Source organism: Canis lupus, chromosome 22 (genome assembly GCF_011100685.1).
Source record: "Canis lupus familiaris isolate Mischka breed German Shepherd chromosome 22, alternate assembly UU_Cfam_GSD_1.0, whole genome shotgun sequence".
Classification (NCBI taxonomy): domain Eukaryota; kingdom Metazoa; phylum Chordata; class Mammalia; order Carnivora; family Canidae; genus Canis; species Canis lupus.
The window spans coordinates 16,315,328-16,331,946 of NC_049243.1; the positions used below are offsets into that span (position 1 = coordinate 16,315,328).

At 32.6% G+C, this 16,619-nt stretch overlaps 1 protein-coding gene across 6 annotated transcripts in view; it reads left to right on the forward strand.

Moving 5' to 3' along the window:
* Positions 1-16,619, forward strand: part of TDRD3 (tudor domain containing 3) — a 122,415-nt gene that overhangs the window by 50,927 nt on the left and 54,869 nt on the right. For 2 of the 6 annotated variants that reach the window (XM_038569701.1, XM_038569703.1), the window contains exons 2-3: positions 5,740-5,824; positions 11,430-11,491. Coding sequence is in view for 2 of the 6 variants with exons in the window: in XM_038569699.1 (XP_038425627.1) it covers positions 5,740-5,824; positions 11,426-11,491 (151 nt within the window). In the remaining 4 variants the exon portion in view is untranslated. Of the gene's footprint in view, positions 1-5,739; positions 5,825-11,425; positions 11,492-16,619 lie in introns of all 6 variants that reach the window. The other 4 variants (XM_038569705.1, XM_038569699.1, XM_038569704.1 and 1 more) reach the window with 2 other exon arrangements.

Sequence of the window (16,619 nt, forward strand, 5' to 3'; positions counted from 1 at the left end):
TCACTTCTCTCAGTCTTCATAGAACTGAAGAGAGTTTGGACCTTGCTCTGGATTAGGCTTTGGCTTAAGGGACTGTTGTGCCTGGTTTGATCTTCTATCCAAACATTAAAACTTTCTCCTTATCAGCAATAAGGCTGTGTCACTTTCTTATCATTTGTTCACTGGAATAGCACTTTTTCCTTTAACAACCGTTTCTGTGCATTTACAACTTAGCTAACTGGTACAGTGGCCTAACTTTCAGCCTGTCTCAGCTTTCTACATGCCTTCCTCACTAAATAATGTTTAGCTTTTGATTTAAAGTGAGAAATGGATGACTCTTCCTTTCACTTGAACACTTTAGAGGCCAACGTAGGGCTATTAATTGGCTTGATTTCAATATTGTATCTCAGACCATAGGAAGGCCCAAGGAGCAGGAAGAGAGATGAGAGAGCAGTGCAGTGGTTGGTGAAGCCATTAGAATACACGTATTTATGGATTAAGTTCACCTTCTTGTATACGTGTGGTTCATGGCACCCAAAACAATTACAGTAGTAACATCAAAGATCATTGATCTCAGATCTTACCATAACATATGATAATGATGAAAAGGTTTGAAATGTTGTGAGAATTACCAAAGTGTGACACACAAAGTGCACAAATGCTATTGGAAAAACGACACCAATAGACTTGCTGACACAGGGTTGCCACAAACTTTCAATTTGTAAAAAGTGCAATATCTGCAAAGCACAGTTACAGTGAAGTATAATAAAACAAGGTAGCCCTGCATTATGTTTTCCCAAATTCTATTCATAAGCAGGAATCTTTAAGTCATTTTCTCATGCCCTCAAGGAGGGAATTAGCAAGTTATCATCTCAGTATATCTCTGAGGTATAAGAATATAGCAAAAACAGAATTTTTTGGCAAGCATGTTACAATTCACTTAAACAGTGGGGATGGAAACAGGATAGGTAGAGAGGATAGAGAGAGCTTTATTCAGGCAATTTTGTAAAATATTTTTTAATGTGTTAGGGAGGCACCTGGATGACTAAGTTGGTAGAGCATGTGCTTTTGATCTTGGGGTTAGGAGTTCAAACTCTATGTTGGGTATAGAGTTAACTGAAAAAAAAAATATATATATATAGAGAGAGAGAATTTGCAGTAGGTTGTCAACTTCCATATTTGACAGGACCAAAGATACCTTTGAATATAAGTGGTTTTTTTTTTTTTTTATCTCATGTTTTATTCTCTTCTTTCCCCACATGACCTTGGGTAATTAATTGGAAGTTAGTTATTTTTATTTTCTTTGTGTTTAAGCAGGAATTCACTTGTTAAAATTCCCATTTTGACATTTAGATTACATACTTGGGCCAGAATCTCAATGGAGTAGCAAATAAGCACGTATAGATCAAAGACTACAAAAACCACATGAGACCATTTGATTTGCCCCCTTTGGATGGGGCATGGAGTCTCCACTTTGTCTGGGGCCTCCTCATTCTGTGTCCATCACAGCCAGCGAATAAGTTAGACTCAATGATTTTACCTGCTTTCAGAGGAATGAATGAAAGGGAAATTGGCTGTTTTTTCCCTTACTGGTAGTAAGAGGTGTAATGGTGATCCACTCAGTCAAATAAATGGGATTAAAATAATAATATTTGTTTTATCACAGTTTTCTATTAGTTGAGGCTCTTGAACTATATTTTGGGCATGTTTGTTTTTAAATGCCTAAGTGACTTTGGAACATGAACTGAAGATGGTTCTGCTAGTAGCACTTAGGCTGTGACCCTTCTCATTGAATATGTATTTATTATCTGTAATAGAAAATCCCCTCTCCTTATCAGCAATAAGGCTGTGTCACTTATTGCTTAGTGTGAAATTGGTGATGAATAATTAATTTTGGACCTTTTATTTCCATAGTGAAAAGAGTTTGCTCAGTCACAAATTAAGTGACTCTGAGTAAGATGGATTTTAATATCTTCTATTTATGAAAAAAGGAAGCAGTTCCTAAAATATTTTTTAAAAATTTGAGCACCTATTAAACTATGAAATAAAATGGCATTATTTGAAGTTAAAATTAGTGAGAAGTGTTAGTCTGTTCTGTGAGTATCATGAAGAAATTTAGCCCCTTAGGGCCTTGCTTGTCAATAAAATGTCTTTCAATGTATTTTTAGTACAGAATAGTAATGAGTGATCTTATTAATGATACTGTTCCAAAATCTCCACTAGCACGGAGAAATGTGTGCTTTTACTACTTTAGTAAACAAGAGCTCTCTGGGATTTGTTTCTTCTTTAAGGTCTATGCCTTTGAGTTTTACGTGCTCAAAGATGGTACATGGGAACCGATTATAATCTTTTTCCTCCAGGTCCATAGTACGGATATGTACAGTGATCAGATCTGGAATGCTTGCTCCAATTTCTCAATTCCTTTCTTTCCCCAAATTTCTTTCATTAAGGCTACTGGATTTTGTGTTTTGTGTTTAAGTTACTGCATTACTGTGATGCATCTTGAAGCCAATTTGGGAATTTGACTTTTATTCTTTGTTTTATTCCTTTTTACTTGTTTTATTCATTGATAGTGTTGGAATTTTAAATATTTACAAAAACAAAAATATTAATTTGCAAATCCCAAGTTACAGTTAATTTAGGTTCAGTCCTTCAGTGAAAATGGTACAGACAGATCGCCAAGATGTTACTAAGGAAGGCTGTGAATGGGTCTCCTGTTCCTTGATAGGAGTATAGCTGTAAGGCTCAAATCCTTTGATTTTTCAAAATATGAAGGGTGAGTAATGGAGACCTGTAGGATGTGGAAATTAAGACTGAGCCACATTTTGGAATTTGTTGTATTCAAGAGGTCTTTTACAGGCATTTTTTGAAAGATATCACATATTTGACTTACACATGTATAAAGTCAGATTTTCACCTTTTTATGGCTTCTATCTTTACAATTTTTGTTAGACTTTCCCTTTTTATATTATGTAGGGATAGGTATTTTTATTGTTATTATGATTTTTGAATCTCTAATTATTGTATTAGTTCTCTGATCTTTTACTATGAAACTAGACTTTTTAAAAAGATATACTTATTCATTTGAGAGAGAGTGTACTTGTGGGCAAGGGGCAGAGGAAGGGGAAAGAATCTTAAGTAGACTTTGTGTTGAGCACAGAGCTGAATGTTGGGCTCAATCTCATGACTCTGAAATCAGGACCTAAGCTGAAACAAGAGTCAGAAGCTTAACCATGTGTACCCCTCAGACACCCCTAGGCTTATTCTTCTTAAATGTATTTTGGAGCTCACTGATTGAGTTTGCCTAGTTGTCCCCTTTTTGTGTGTGTTGGCAAAATTGTCTAGTGGATCAGGAAATTGTTTTGTACAGATACTGGCTTATGTTTGTGAGAAGATCGTATTTCTAACAGTAGCCATTATAGTTGATAATTAAAAATGATGTGTTGTAATGAAAAGACTGATGAACTAAGAATCAGGAGGCATTCTTGTTTTAACTTTGTATCACTTAAGTTTGTATTTTTGGGAAGTTCTGTTATCATATCTTTGGGCCTTGTTTTCCTCATCTGTAGAATTGAAGGGGTAAATTTTGATTATTTTAAAGATTTATTCCAATTCATCTCACTTCCTCTGATCTTTTAAATTCTAAAGACTCACCTGTCTAGAATAACAAAGAATTTTATTAGTCATTGCATACTATTGCCACATTGTGTAGGAATTTTGAAAGCTGTGTTTTTGTAATTATTCAATCAGCATTTAAGATATCACCCATATCTCTGTGTGTACTGTTGTTTCCTATAATCAGTCTCAATTTGTGCTCATCCCTCATTTCTTCCCCATTTTCCACCCAGAATATTCCAGGTTATTACATCTAGAATGTACTTTACCCTTTTTACTTTTACGTTGTTGCTCATACTGTTCCCTTTTTTGCACTCTTTCCCATCCCATAGCCACTTTGAGGCCCTGTAACGTTTTATTTATAATTATTTTGGCCTTGCGTGCTAACTATTTATGTATTTATTGTGTTGTGCTGCAGAGGCAGTGAACTCCTTGAAGGCAGGTGTTTAATTTTCATCATTTTACTAATCCTATTACTGACTCATATAATACTTTTCACACAAATAGGGACTTAATATTTCTAGAACTGAATTTCTAAGATGATTAATGACATATAGTCAGTGGCAAAGAACAATGAAAATTTAACAGCATAATAAGGAAATTAACAGCCATTTTGAATTAAAGCAGTGTTTTAGCTGTCTATGCTGACTGTAGACATTTGTATTCCCCCCGTCATTTATGTACTGTTATTACTGTCTCCCTTCCATTCATTCTTACTGACTCATCTACGTACTTAACACTTCTGCTTTTTCTCTGTAACCCAGTTAATTACTTGACTTCATTCATCCCTGTTGATTAGCACTGCCATGATCTGAAACTTATTCTTGCTTTCATTTGTATACTTTCTTGACTTTTATCTCCTTGATCTTGTTCTTAGGCTTATCACCTTTAATCTCTTATTTTTCTTGCATTCTTCAATTTACTTTTCTTTTTCACCTGCCCTTTAGCTTTTGAGAGATTATTCATTCTGTGTTTTGTAAGGCACATGCTCTTTGGTTGCTGTCTCCAGGTAGAGTTTGCATTGACAAGTGTTTTAGAATCAGTCATATTGGGGATGGATGGTGGAATTGCTGGCCATCAGGAATGAGCTTGAGTTAGTTAGTTCTGACTAACACTCCTGTATCCTTTTTGAGGGAAAATGTCTGCAGCGGCAGTGCTGGCACCAGCACTTTGGTTAAAGGAGTTGATACTGATTATGAAAGATGTGAGATGTGGGTGCCCGACTGGCTCAGTCAGTAGAGTGTGTGATTGTTGATCTCGGGGCCATGAGTTCGAGCTCCATATTGGGTATAGAAATTATTTAAAAATAAAATGTTAAAAATATAAAAATAAAAGATGTGGGATGTTAATGGGCATTTGAACAGGTAGACTTTGCGGGGATGGGGGGGGGACACCTGAATTCTAGAATTTATCAAATAATTTTAAAATGCCTGCATTGGGTATGAATGAATGGGTAGAGATGATTCTCCATCTAGATTCAATAATCTTTTTACTCTTGAATTAATTAGTGTCTGCAACAGATGTGTGATTGGTTTAGACTAGATAAAAGATCAAAAGTTAAGAGAATGAGTGAAAAAACTGAAGAGAGAACAGGGAAAGTAAAAGATACAAAGTGCCTATCTTCATGCCACTTTAAGTCTGTAACATTTACTAACACATTCTCAGGAATGTTATGTCTAAAAAAGGGGACTTGAGAAGATAATATGAGAAAGTAGCAGACAGAGGAAGTTGTCAGGGATTAAGTTTAAATCTATGTTGTTTTTAGTTCTGTTTTTATAGCACATCTCAAGTCTCTAAGAACTTCTGTATTAACAAATATTTCAGTCAGATATTATATTTGTATAATAGTAAGAGTAGCTCATACATTCATTAAGAGGCATCTTGATATTTAAACAGCTTTTCTTAGAAAGCATACTGACAATTTTATTGACACAATATCTCTTTAAGAATACAAAAGAGGGAAAATATGCATTTCCTATTATGTTCTATCACAGATAGTAAATAAGGAATATCCAGGGCTTTTTCTTTAGTATTTGTAGTAGTAGAATTCTATAGTACAGAATAAAATTGCATGTTGACTTAAGAATATAATTTTGGTTAATTTTGATTTTAGAAAATATTAAACCATTTATTTTATTTTAACAGGTATCTTTCAGATGAAGGCATTGAAGCTTGCACAAGTTCTCCTGACAAAGTCAATATAAATGACATCATCCTGATTGCTCTCAATGTAGGTTTTGTTTATTAACTTATAAACATTTTAAACCTAGAAGCTTTCATGAAAAACGTCTTATAGAATTAACTGGATTTTAAGATAAGTAATATGGAGAACATCTTTTGTTTTTATAGTATATAGTTAAGTTGCAGTGATGTTTGTTGAACTTGGTGACCTCATATCAGCCCAATTTTTAGAAATACATGTTTCTTATAAGATCTATTATACAGAATGCAATGAAAAAGGAAAATACGGAATTAAAATTCCCATTTCCCCCCATTGATCAGTTATGGAATTTTATAACATTTACAGTAGATAGCAGAAAATACTAATCATATTTATCAAAACAAATCATTAACATAGGAACTCTAGCTAGGTTATAGCTTTTTGACAATTCTGTTGTTTCAAACTAACATTTACTGTTGATAAAAGTAATGTATATTGTAGAACATTTTAAAAAACAAAAAATTAAAGCCATCCATAATTACAGTTATGTTATATATATATTTCTTTTCAATCTCTCTCCCTCCATTTATCTCTATAGCTGTATCTTTTCCATAATTGGGATTGGTTTTTGGATTTTTTTGAAGAGTTATTAAAATTGTTTGACATTTGGGCATAAGTAAATGAATATTATTTTTTCTTTTTTAAAAAAAATTTCTTTCTTTCTTTCTTTATTTATTCATTTATTTATTTATTTATTTGAATATTCTTTTTTTCAACCTTGTAGTTACCCCAGTGGGTATTTTTTCATATGATCTTTATAATAACAATCTATTAAATTTATAATTTAATCTATTAAATTTATACATTATGATAGTCAACAAAATTCATAAGAGAATTACTTATTCTCTTGACAGATAATCATATGACAGATCCATCATATCACTGCAAAATAGGTATAACATGAAGCATTAAATGGTAGCAACTGATAAGAACATTTAAAAATAAAATATAACTGTGTATAACTTTTTCTTTAAAAATTACTTTAAGGGGGGATCCCTGGGTGGCTCAGCTGTTTAGCGCCACCTTCCACCCAGGGTGGGATCCTGGAGACCCAGGATCGAGTCCCGCATTGAGCTCCTGGCAGGGAGCCTACTTCTCCCTCTGCCTGTGTCTCTGCCTCTCTCTCTCTCTGTGTCTCTCATGAATAAATAAATAAAATCTTTAAAAATAATAAAAATAATAAAAAATAAAAATTATTTTAATTTGTACACAATTAAATTACTTTAATTTGTACACAATTAAATGGATTTAAACAGATAAAATTTGTTTCACATTGTCATTTTTTTCAGCTTCTTTGAATTTTATTCAGTAAAACTAACAAGATCATTTTTTGTTTCTGAACTAAGGATGTAGGTTTTTAGTAAAAGACTATCCAATTTTTTAAAGTAAGTTTTAGAAATTATGCATGTTGTCTATGACTACAAATGCAAATATTTCCTATATACTTTAACTTTTTTTGACTTGCACTCTAATAATTGAATTCTACTTTTGAAAAGTATTTAAAGAATGCTATTCATTTAAAAAAATTCTAAAGATGATGAGGAAAAGATTTTATGACAATCTTTTGCTCTTTTTATTTTTCTTATTTATATACTTCGGTAAATAGCAATGAGCTATGTGTAATTTGGGTGTGAAACTTTAAATAAAATAAGATGAAGTATTTGTTGTATATATGTAAGGGGTACATGTAAGGGGTACATGATGACCATTATTTTATGAATTATTTGTCTTTATAGTTTTCCCTGAAATATATGGATGAATACTCAAGCTATCAGGTCATATGATAGGAAAAATAAATATTTTTAATTAGGATGAAGTCTACACTACTTTTCAAGCTTATCACCTTTAAATAAAGTCACATATTTGTAGTACTTTTGTTGAAGGTTTTTTTTTTTTTTTTAAGTGTTGAGTGATTAGGGAGTAATAGTCGCTAGTTGAAAAAGACTTGTATTATTGGTTCTTATTATATATAACTTATTACATATTGGGAGAATACTGTATGCATAAGCTTTCTTGTGTCCCCCATGTCCCGTGCAGGACACACTGAACTTGTTCCCTTTGTCCAGCAATGAAAAGCAATAATATATGTACAAGTTTTCCCTGTTATCCAAAAGTAGAGCATTCCTGGGGCACCTGGGTGTCTCAGTTGGTTGAACAACCAACTCTTCATTTCAGCTCTGGGCATGGAGCCTGCCTAAGATTCTTTCTGCCTCTCCCTCTATCCCTCTACCCCTAGCCCTCCAGCTCACATACACGTGCTCTCTCTCTCCCTCAAAAAGAAAGGAAGGAAGGAAGCAAGGAAGGGAGGGAGGGAGGAAAGGAGGAAGGGTAAGGCATTCCTGTGAAACCTTTTGTAAGCCAAAAGGGTATAAAGTGAAGAAGTAATTACCATTAATTTACATGGAAAGATTTTAGAGCATTCCCAGACCCAAAACGTAACCTCTCTTCAGATTTTTGGATACCTTAGGGCATATCTTGCTAAAGTATGCACAAAATAAATCAAGAGAAAGCACAGATGTGCACAACACAGTTCAAAGCTATTATAGTTTGATGCTGAGATGCTGAGGCTAGTTCCTGGGGAGGAAGCTTGGCAGTGCCCCTCTCACTGTTTGGGATGCATTCTGTTTCTATAAAAGCTCATTGTGACACAAACACTGAATACTATTTTTGCCTTTTTCCTTTTCCTATAAAATGAAAATCTTCAAATTTCTTTCAGTTAGCAAAAACTTGTGCAGGTCTCTTGTAAAAGCATGGCATAATGGCATAATGTGAACCTTCAAACAGCAACGGTAACTGTACAGTGTTTCTCCCCAGAGAAATCCACTAGAGATTAGCACCCAAGGCAATTATTGGTCTGCTTATGAAGGTACTCTCCACCTAGATGAAACAATTTTAAGACTCCTCCCCCAGAAAGTAGGTGTTCACCATAAATTACATTGTTTATTCAAATAGTCTTGTTAGTGAACCACATTTCCAGTTAGGAAATAGTTCGAGTACAAAGTTCCCAGATGCCAGCCTAGGGCCAACCTAATAAAAGCAGGCCCTACTAAAAAGAGCAGCCTCAGAGCTGCTGTCTAACTCATTTCTGAATAGACTTTTATGTTGCAAAGAAGAGTTCTTAATTTTTTACTCTGGTTAAGTGGGGAATAAGAATATTAAAAAATGACATTGAAATCCAGCATGCAGTTTTGGGTTCAAATACCTGAATTATTCAGAAGTAAACTAAATAATAGCTCAGTCTTAAATTGCTGACTACTATGTATTAGTAAACATGTAAAAACAGATTTTTTTAAATTCCTTTTAAGATTCTGTTTGATATAAAATGATTTGCCAAATAGAGACTCCATTGAACTTACTTGAACAAATAGGAATCTTTTGTATGTATGCACACATGTGTGTGTATTTATACATTAAATATTCCTCCTGTGTAATTTTTTATGTCCAATATAAATGTATTTTTGGACCCAGTTTTACTGATAATCCCGATATAATAACATCTGAATCATAAAATTGCCTTTTCAGTACTTATAAATTGACTTTGATTGTAAGACATTTAAAGATCTGGTGGGTAATCTTGCTAAAAGAATAATAAAATAATATTCATTATATGTGCATATAGCACTTTAAAAGTTATGTAAACTTTGAATATATTGTCTCCTTTTAGCCTGATAACAACTTTATGAGATAGGATTGGTGATATTTTTTCCATTTTGTAGAGGAATGAATTAGCTGGATTTAGAGAATTTGTAGCAGCGTCCATGGTTCTATTAGTTAACTGCAGTTTGTAATGATGCAAAGTTTATGATTTTAGTGTAGTGCTTATTCCTACTTACATCAATGCCTCATTTTAGTTTAAGTTAAATTTCATAATTATTGCTAGAAACCAGAAACGAGGGACCATAGTATATCATAAAATTTGTATCTATTCTGTTTCTCATACATATTTAAATATTTTAGCCTTTGAGTGATTTCAAACCAATGCCTGTATTTTTATGAACTGTTAGTTGTATTACTAAGTTGATGATTATTCATGTTCAGATGGTAACAAAATATGTGTGCCTTAAATTCACTTTTAAAATAAACATGATAGCTAACATTCATCAAGTGCTTACTCTGCAGTTCGTTGTACTAAGTGCTTTATGCATATTAACATTAGGATTAAAACAAACAATATAGGGAAAGTTAATATAAAAAAAATTTTTTTCCCTGTTACTCAGTATTTTCAAAGTGAAAAGTCTACATGCAACTAGAGGTATGCTTTATAATTCTTTCACTCTGTTATTGGATGGAGGCTGCAAAGACAATAAAACTAATACATTGTTAGACAACTGTTTGGATTTGGGGCTTAGTTTGTCTGGCAGTTCTATTTGGTGAGTTTTAGCTTAGGAGTAACCCTTGCATTCCATTGAGAAGTAAAATATAAATCATGGTAGTAAAAGACTGGAAAGATCTGTGGGAATTATATAATTTATATGCTCATTTCTTAAGCTGACCACATACTGATAATTTCATGTTAGAGGACATTCTATTATTGTAGGTGATCAAAGCAGACTATCCTACTTTATGTCTTCATTTTATGTCACAGTAATTTTAATCATCTGGTGTTTTCCCCTTAAGTCTAACATGAATTTCTGTCTTACACTCTATGTGATTAAATGCACTCTAAGCCTATTTTCTTTTATTTTGCTCTTGAGGAGATGAAGAGCTACTGTTATTATATTTTAAGGAATAACAGAACAATATAAATTTAGTTATCTAACCTTACACTCTCAGTCATCAAGATAATTTTTTGGCTTAAATAATTAGGCCTTCTTCATGAGTAATGATAATTTTCCTGTGAGTGATTTTCTTATTGTTCCTTTTTGTTTTTACCTCCTTAAAGAGGACAATTTCCTTAAAAGTTCTGCTTTTTTGTAAACTGTATAGTTGAAATTTTATTTTTGCATCAGAAATGCTGTAACTTTGTGTTAGTCCTTATGTTTTCCTTTGGTTTGCTGAGAAATATGTTCTTCTACACTTTCATATAGTTAATCATTTGTTCACTAACTTTGATTTATGTAATTTGTTTAAGCAAATAATATTAATTTTTACTACAATAAAGTCTTTCTATTCTTGCTGTTGCAATGTATTGTTCTCTAGGATATTTGTATGTATATGTAGCTTTGTTATGGGTATCACAATCAATAGAATAATGTGTTTTCATGGCTCTTCATATGAATGTTATGTAGGATTCAGTTATCAAATTTTTTTTCTTTATTTAAAATGAGTCATTTGGTTTGGGATTGAAGCATTAATATTTTTAGTAAGACTACAGTTTATATAAAATCAAGCATTAGGTTTTAATAAAGAAGATTTAGTAAGTTATCGAAAGGAATATCACCAGAATCAAGGCCTTTAACATTACTATTCAACTTACCAGTGTACTTTAAACAACATATGTATGGGACTATGTTACTTGAAAAAATTGATTATACGTACAGATCTCACAATCAGCTAAAAGATACTGATTTAAATTCTACAAACCTTAAGTAATTTCATCTTTTGTTTATGAGTAAGATTAGATTTAGATTTATTTTTCTCTATATTTTAATAATAATATTTTTATTTTAGACAGACTTAAGAACAATTGGCAAGAAATTCCTCCCCAGTGACATCAATGGTGGAAAGGTAGAAAAGGTAAAGAAAAACATTAACTTCCTAAATTATGCTAACTACAATAAATATGAACATTTACTAACTGACTAGAATTATTTTTTGTCAATAAAGATTGCAACTGCAAAATATTTAGAAGTGAATAGGTCATAGTTATCCTTATAGTAACTTTCTATACAAATGGAAAATTATTGACTTGAACTTTTAAACTTTGGTGACTTTTCAACATTTAAAAAAATGTTGGTTTAAGGAATTAATAATTATGGCACACTTACATGTGAGACTTACCAGATATTGCTGGAGTACAGGATAGTAGTACCTTTTCGTACCTTTTAATTTTAGTTACCTATTTCCATGTTTATTTCATGAACTTTTTTAAATAAAATTGTAAGATTGTGAGAGGATATTAGGACCAATATATCAAAGCTGTGGATTTGGTTATTGCTTTCATTTTGGACCACATATATATGTTAGTGTGTACTATATATAATATGGTAATATGTGAATTTATATGCCATATATATTAGATAATTTCAAATATATATTTTCATATTATCAATTTTTTCAGTGATCTTTTTAAAATCCAGGGATAGAATTTTTATATACCAACTACTCAGACTTACTTCTTATTTATTTCAATTTCTTTTTATTTGAAGATACATGTAAATTGTGTCAGCCAAGAAATTTATGTGCTATTAGTCACTTTATGAAGTATTAAAGAACATCATTATATGTAATTTAAATACATACTTTCAATGTGTATGTTTTGTGATTGGATACTCTTACCATTTTAACACACCGCTATTTAAAATAGTTATTAGATATATTAAATTTTAGATAATTGTAAAAGGTCTATAATGTAACAACGTTAATTACATTTTCTAAATATTAATGTTTATATAAATGATGGTAATTATTTAGTTGGAAAAAACCATAAGAAAATTTCTAATCTATTCTTGTTTTTGAGACAGATACTCAGAACAGAGGTTCTATAAACTCCTCATCAGTTCATTTTAATGTTTGAAAACACTTTGTGTCAGCAGACTTTAAGTATATTGTAATCTAAATTTCTTATGCAACCACTTAAAGTTCATAATGTCTTCTTTATCTTCCCTTAGGGGAAATGGTGAGCATCTGTTTACTTTCCCTTGGGAATAATTCATCATATACTTGTAGACTTGTAAATGTCATTGCCACAGGTTTCTTTTTGCGAAAGCTAGTTATCTTGATTCCTTTGTTTATTCTGTCTCAAACTTTTCATTCAGCTTCATTGTTCTCAGAGTTTTTTCCAGTTTCTGTACCTCTCTTTCTTCAGTTGTGGTAGTAGTTCTCAGACTTCACTATACATCAGAATCACCATGAAGCTTGAATAAAACACAGATTGCCAGCCCCTCCCCCAGTACCCCCTGACTTCCCCAGTTTCTGATTCCACTGAACTGAGACAGAGTCCAAAAATTTCTATTTTAGACAAGTTTCCATGGGATGTTGATTCTGGTGTTCTGGGAAGCATACTTAGCAACCTTCTGGATTATAGAACCCAGATTCGGCAGCAATCTTGGATAGTTCTGATGAATGCAGCTTCTTTACAGGAAAAGTCACTAACATCAAAGCAGTAATCCTCCTTGGAAGTAGATTAAAGTTGTATGGAGAGTTCTGAGAGAGACCAAAAGTAAATGCTCACATGGTGTGTATCATTATTATTATATTTACTAAGTCTTGGATAATACCATTTTTAGCATTTGGGAATTTGAGAGTGGAAACGAAGAATGGAGAGCCAATTTGATCTGTCAGGTAAGAAAGATTGTAGGTCTGTAGTTAGAAGACAGTTAATCCTGGATACATTGAATTTACATCTTTTTTGTTCTAAGACAAATCTGGAGCCTTCAGAAAGGCACTGTCATCTGGAGTTTGAGACTGAAGTCTTAGTAATTGCTTTTAGTTATCATTGTTAATTTGGGAGAAAGTAGAATAGCAAAAAATGCAAGTAACTTAATAGTTAATGAATATAGTAGTTTCGTTCAGGTTCTTTTCTCTTTCCTTTCATTCTCTTAGCATTATTTTGCAGTTCCTGTATTTTCTCCCTAAGGTTGCCCATGACCTTAATGCAAAGAAAGGTTTCAGATAAATTTTTAAAATGCTAAAGGGGAATGTGGTACCTGGGTTTCAGTTATTTGAGCATCCGACTCTTGATCTCAGTGCAGGTCTTGGTCTCAGGATCGTGAGTTCAACCCCCACTCTCAGGTACTTAAAAAAAAATAAAAGAAAAAAGAAATGCTGAGGGGGAAGAAGATTGTTTTCTCCAGGCTTCCACGCCTAAGCCAGGTCTTCCCACAGGCAGGAGGAAGTTTGAGTTTTAGACTATAAAGATTGTGAGAGTGGAAGGAAGTGTGGTGGGGAAACAAACCATCTTTTTCAACTTCTTTTCTGAGTGTTTCAAGACAGGCTTTACATATCTTAGGTATTACAAGGTCTTGGAACCTCATGGCTTTTAAGCAAAAAATCATGGAACAAAGTCATGACAAAAAAGTAAAACTATTCTTTCTACAATACTGTTTAGTATTTTTCATATTTTTTTTAAGTTTAATATGTTGCAGTAGTCATTTCCATAGCTTAAGCCTCTGAACCAAAGTATAGAATTATAAAATATAGGTTAATGTAAAAATACTTTACCAGTCCAGCTATGTGATGACCTTATTCATTGCTGTGGAACCCTAAAAAGCAAAGGCTTTCAGATCTGTATTTATTTTTCCCTTCTAAGGTTTAAAAATGAGAGGTTGTGTATGTTTTTTTAAACATCAAACTGATTAAAGACCTAATTTTACAAATGGAAAGGACTGGCTCAAAGCTTTAGCAGTACCAATATCAACCACAAGATGGCTTCACTGCCTTAAAATTCAAAGTGAATGCCCTTTCACCATCAGTCTAGAAAATTAGATGTTTTTGAAAAGAAAAATAATTGAAAAAAGTTTTAATTTAAATAAAATTATATCATGTTTTATGTATGTTAATTTATTCTGTGGTAAATAATACAGTTTGTCAGTGTTCCTTCTGGTGGGCTATTAAAATTAAACATGCACTTTTATTTTTCAGAATAATGGATTACTCTGAAATATTGATTCTACTATGCTTTATTTATAAGTGTTTATTGGCAAATATTAATAGAACTTCTGTGGGGTTTAAAAACAACTGTACAAAACAATATATATTAAACAAATACTCTTGATAATTGAAAAACAAACTGTTCACCTTACTTTTTTTTTTTTTTTTTTTTAATTTTCCTAGAGAACAAAATGCAAAAGAGGTGAAGAATAAAGGTGTGGAAATAGGCAAATGGTACACTAGCAGAAGGGTTACTTTTGACTGGAAGTCCCACAGTGTTTTCCTCATATTTCATTTGCTGTAATTGCTCTGAATGATTGAATAAGAGAAATTATGTTCTGTGCTGTACTTTGATGTATAAATTGATGCTTTTTACAGGGGATCTCAAGTTTGGGAGAACCTATTCAAGACTATGTCTGTTTCTCAATAGGCTTTTATAATACCCTGTTTTTAAAATTTCTAAGGAGTAGAAACTTTTAGATCTTCTAGTAAAGGTATTACCATATTTATGATTCAGAATGTTTTTCTTTTTACTGTGACTAATTTTTTTTTTACATTTACACTCTCACTGTATGTGAATATCACTTGAGAAATTTGAGATAGGGATGAAGGACTACCTTTGCAAAGCTGCTTTTTTTTTTTTTTTTTCAGCATCTTCAGTGAATTTGACTTAATTTTCTCTTGATCTTTTTTTGTGCAGGCTTCTTTTTTTTTAATAATTTTTATTCTCATTTTTTATTTTCTCCTAAAGTTTTATTTTTGAAGTAGTGTCTACATTTTACATTTTATATGACTCTAATGACACGTTTTCAAGAGTCTTTCAAAAAATGAGCCTTTTAGCAAGTGATGAATTAATGATTCTATAACTGAAAACTAATTTATTATTAGGTAATCCTTTATCAATACATAGGTCCTATCTGTTGTCTTTTAATTGAATTTGCCAACATATAGTATAACACCTAGTGCTCATTGCATCATGTCCATCACCCAGTTATCCTATCCCCTCTCCCACCTTGCCCTGCAACCCTTTTTTTGTTTCCCAGAGTTAGGAGTCTCTCATGGTTTATCTTCCTCTCTCATTTATCGGCACTCAGTTTCCCCTCTTTTCCTTATGGTCCTTTCACTATTTCTATATTCCACATATGAGTGAAACCATATGATAATTGTCTTTCTCTGATTGTGCAAGCTTCTAACTTCTCTAGAAAAACCCTGATTTCCAGCAAATTCTTCTTTTTCTCCCCTTCCCCTCCCCCTCTTTACTGAAAATCGACTCTGCTAGATCCTGTGTTAAGCAATTTATATGCATTATCTATGTGGCCTTCAGAAAAACACTGAAAATAAATATGATTACTGCTCTCTTTTTTTACTGCAGAGATGAAGGAACTGTAACTTTCTTAAAATTTCTCTTTGCTGCCAGGCAAACTGCTATTTATTCTGCAAATCCCCATTCATATGCTACTTCTCTCCTAATTTTCTTGACCTCTTTTGGGCAGAATTAATTTTTAAGCATCAATATTTCAATTGCCCTTTATACCTATATATGCTTTTGCTATGTAACAAATTTTGTCATATTTTAGAATGTGTAATAGAAGGACATCAGACTTTGGTGTAAGATCAAATCTAAATCCTAATTCTTCCTCTTAGTAGCTGAATGACCTCTGGCAGAGTTCATTACCATCTGCTCTCAGTTTTCTCAGTTAAGATCCACAAGTGATTCTATCACACTTTATAGATCTAGAGGTAAATTAAGTAAATTATTGTAAAGACAAAGGAAATACTGTATTTGTCAAGCAGTTTCAAATCCATATTTGTGCGAAGTTCAAGGGATGCAGCAAATCAACAAGACAGCCCCTGCCTTGTTGGAGCACATAACCTAATGAGAGATCAAGAAACTTACAGTGTTCATATAGTGAAACAAATATTATGTCAGAAGTACTTGTGATGAAGGGACAGCCATCTCAGCTTGGTAAGGTGGGGAGGTTGCTTTTCCTGCTAGACTATTAGTTTTTAGAGATGTGCTTCTCAATGAGGTAATAGTGGGTAGATCCCACTT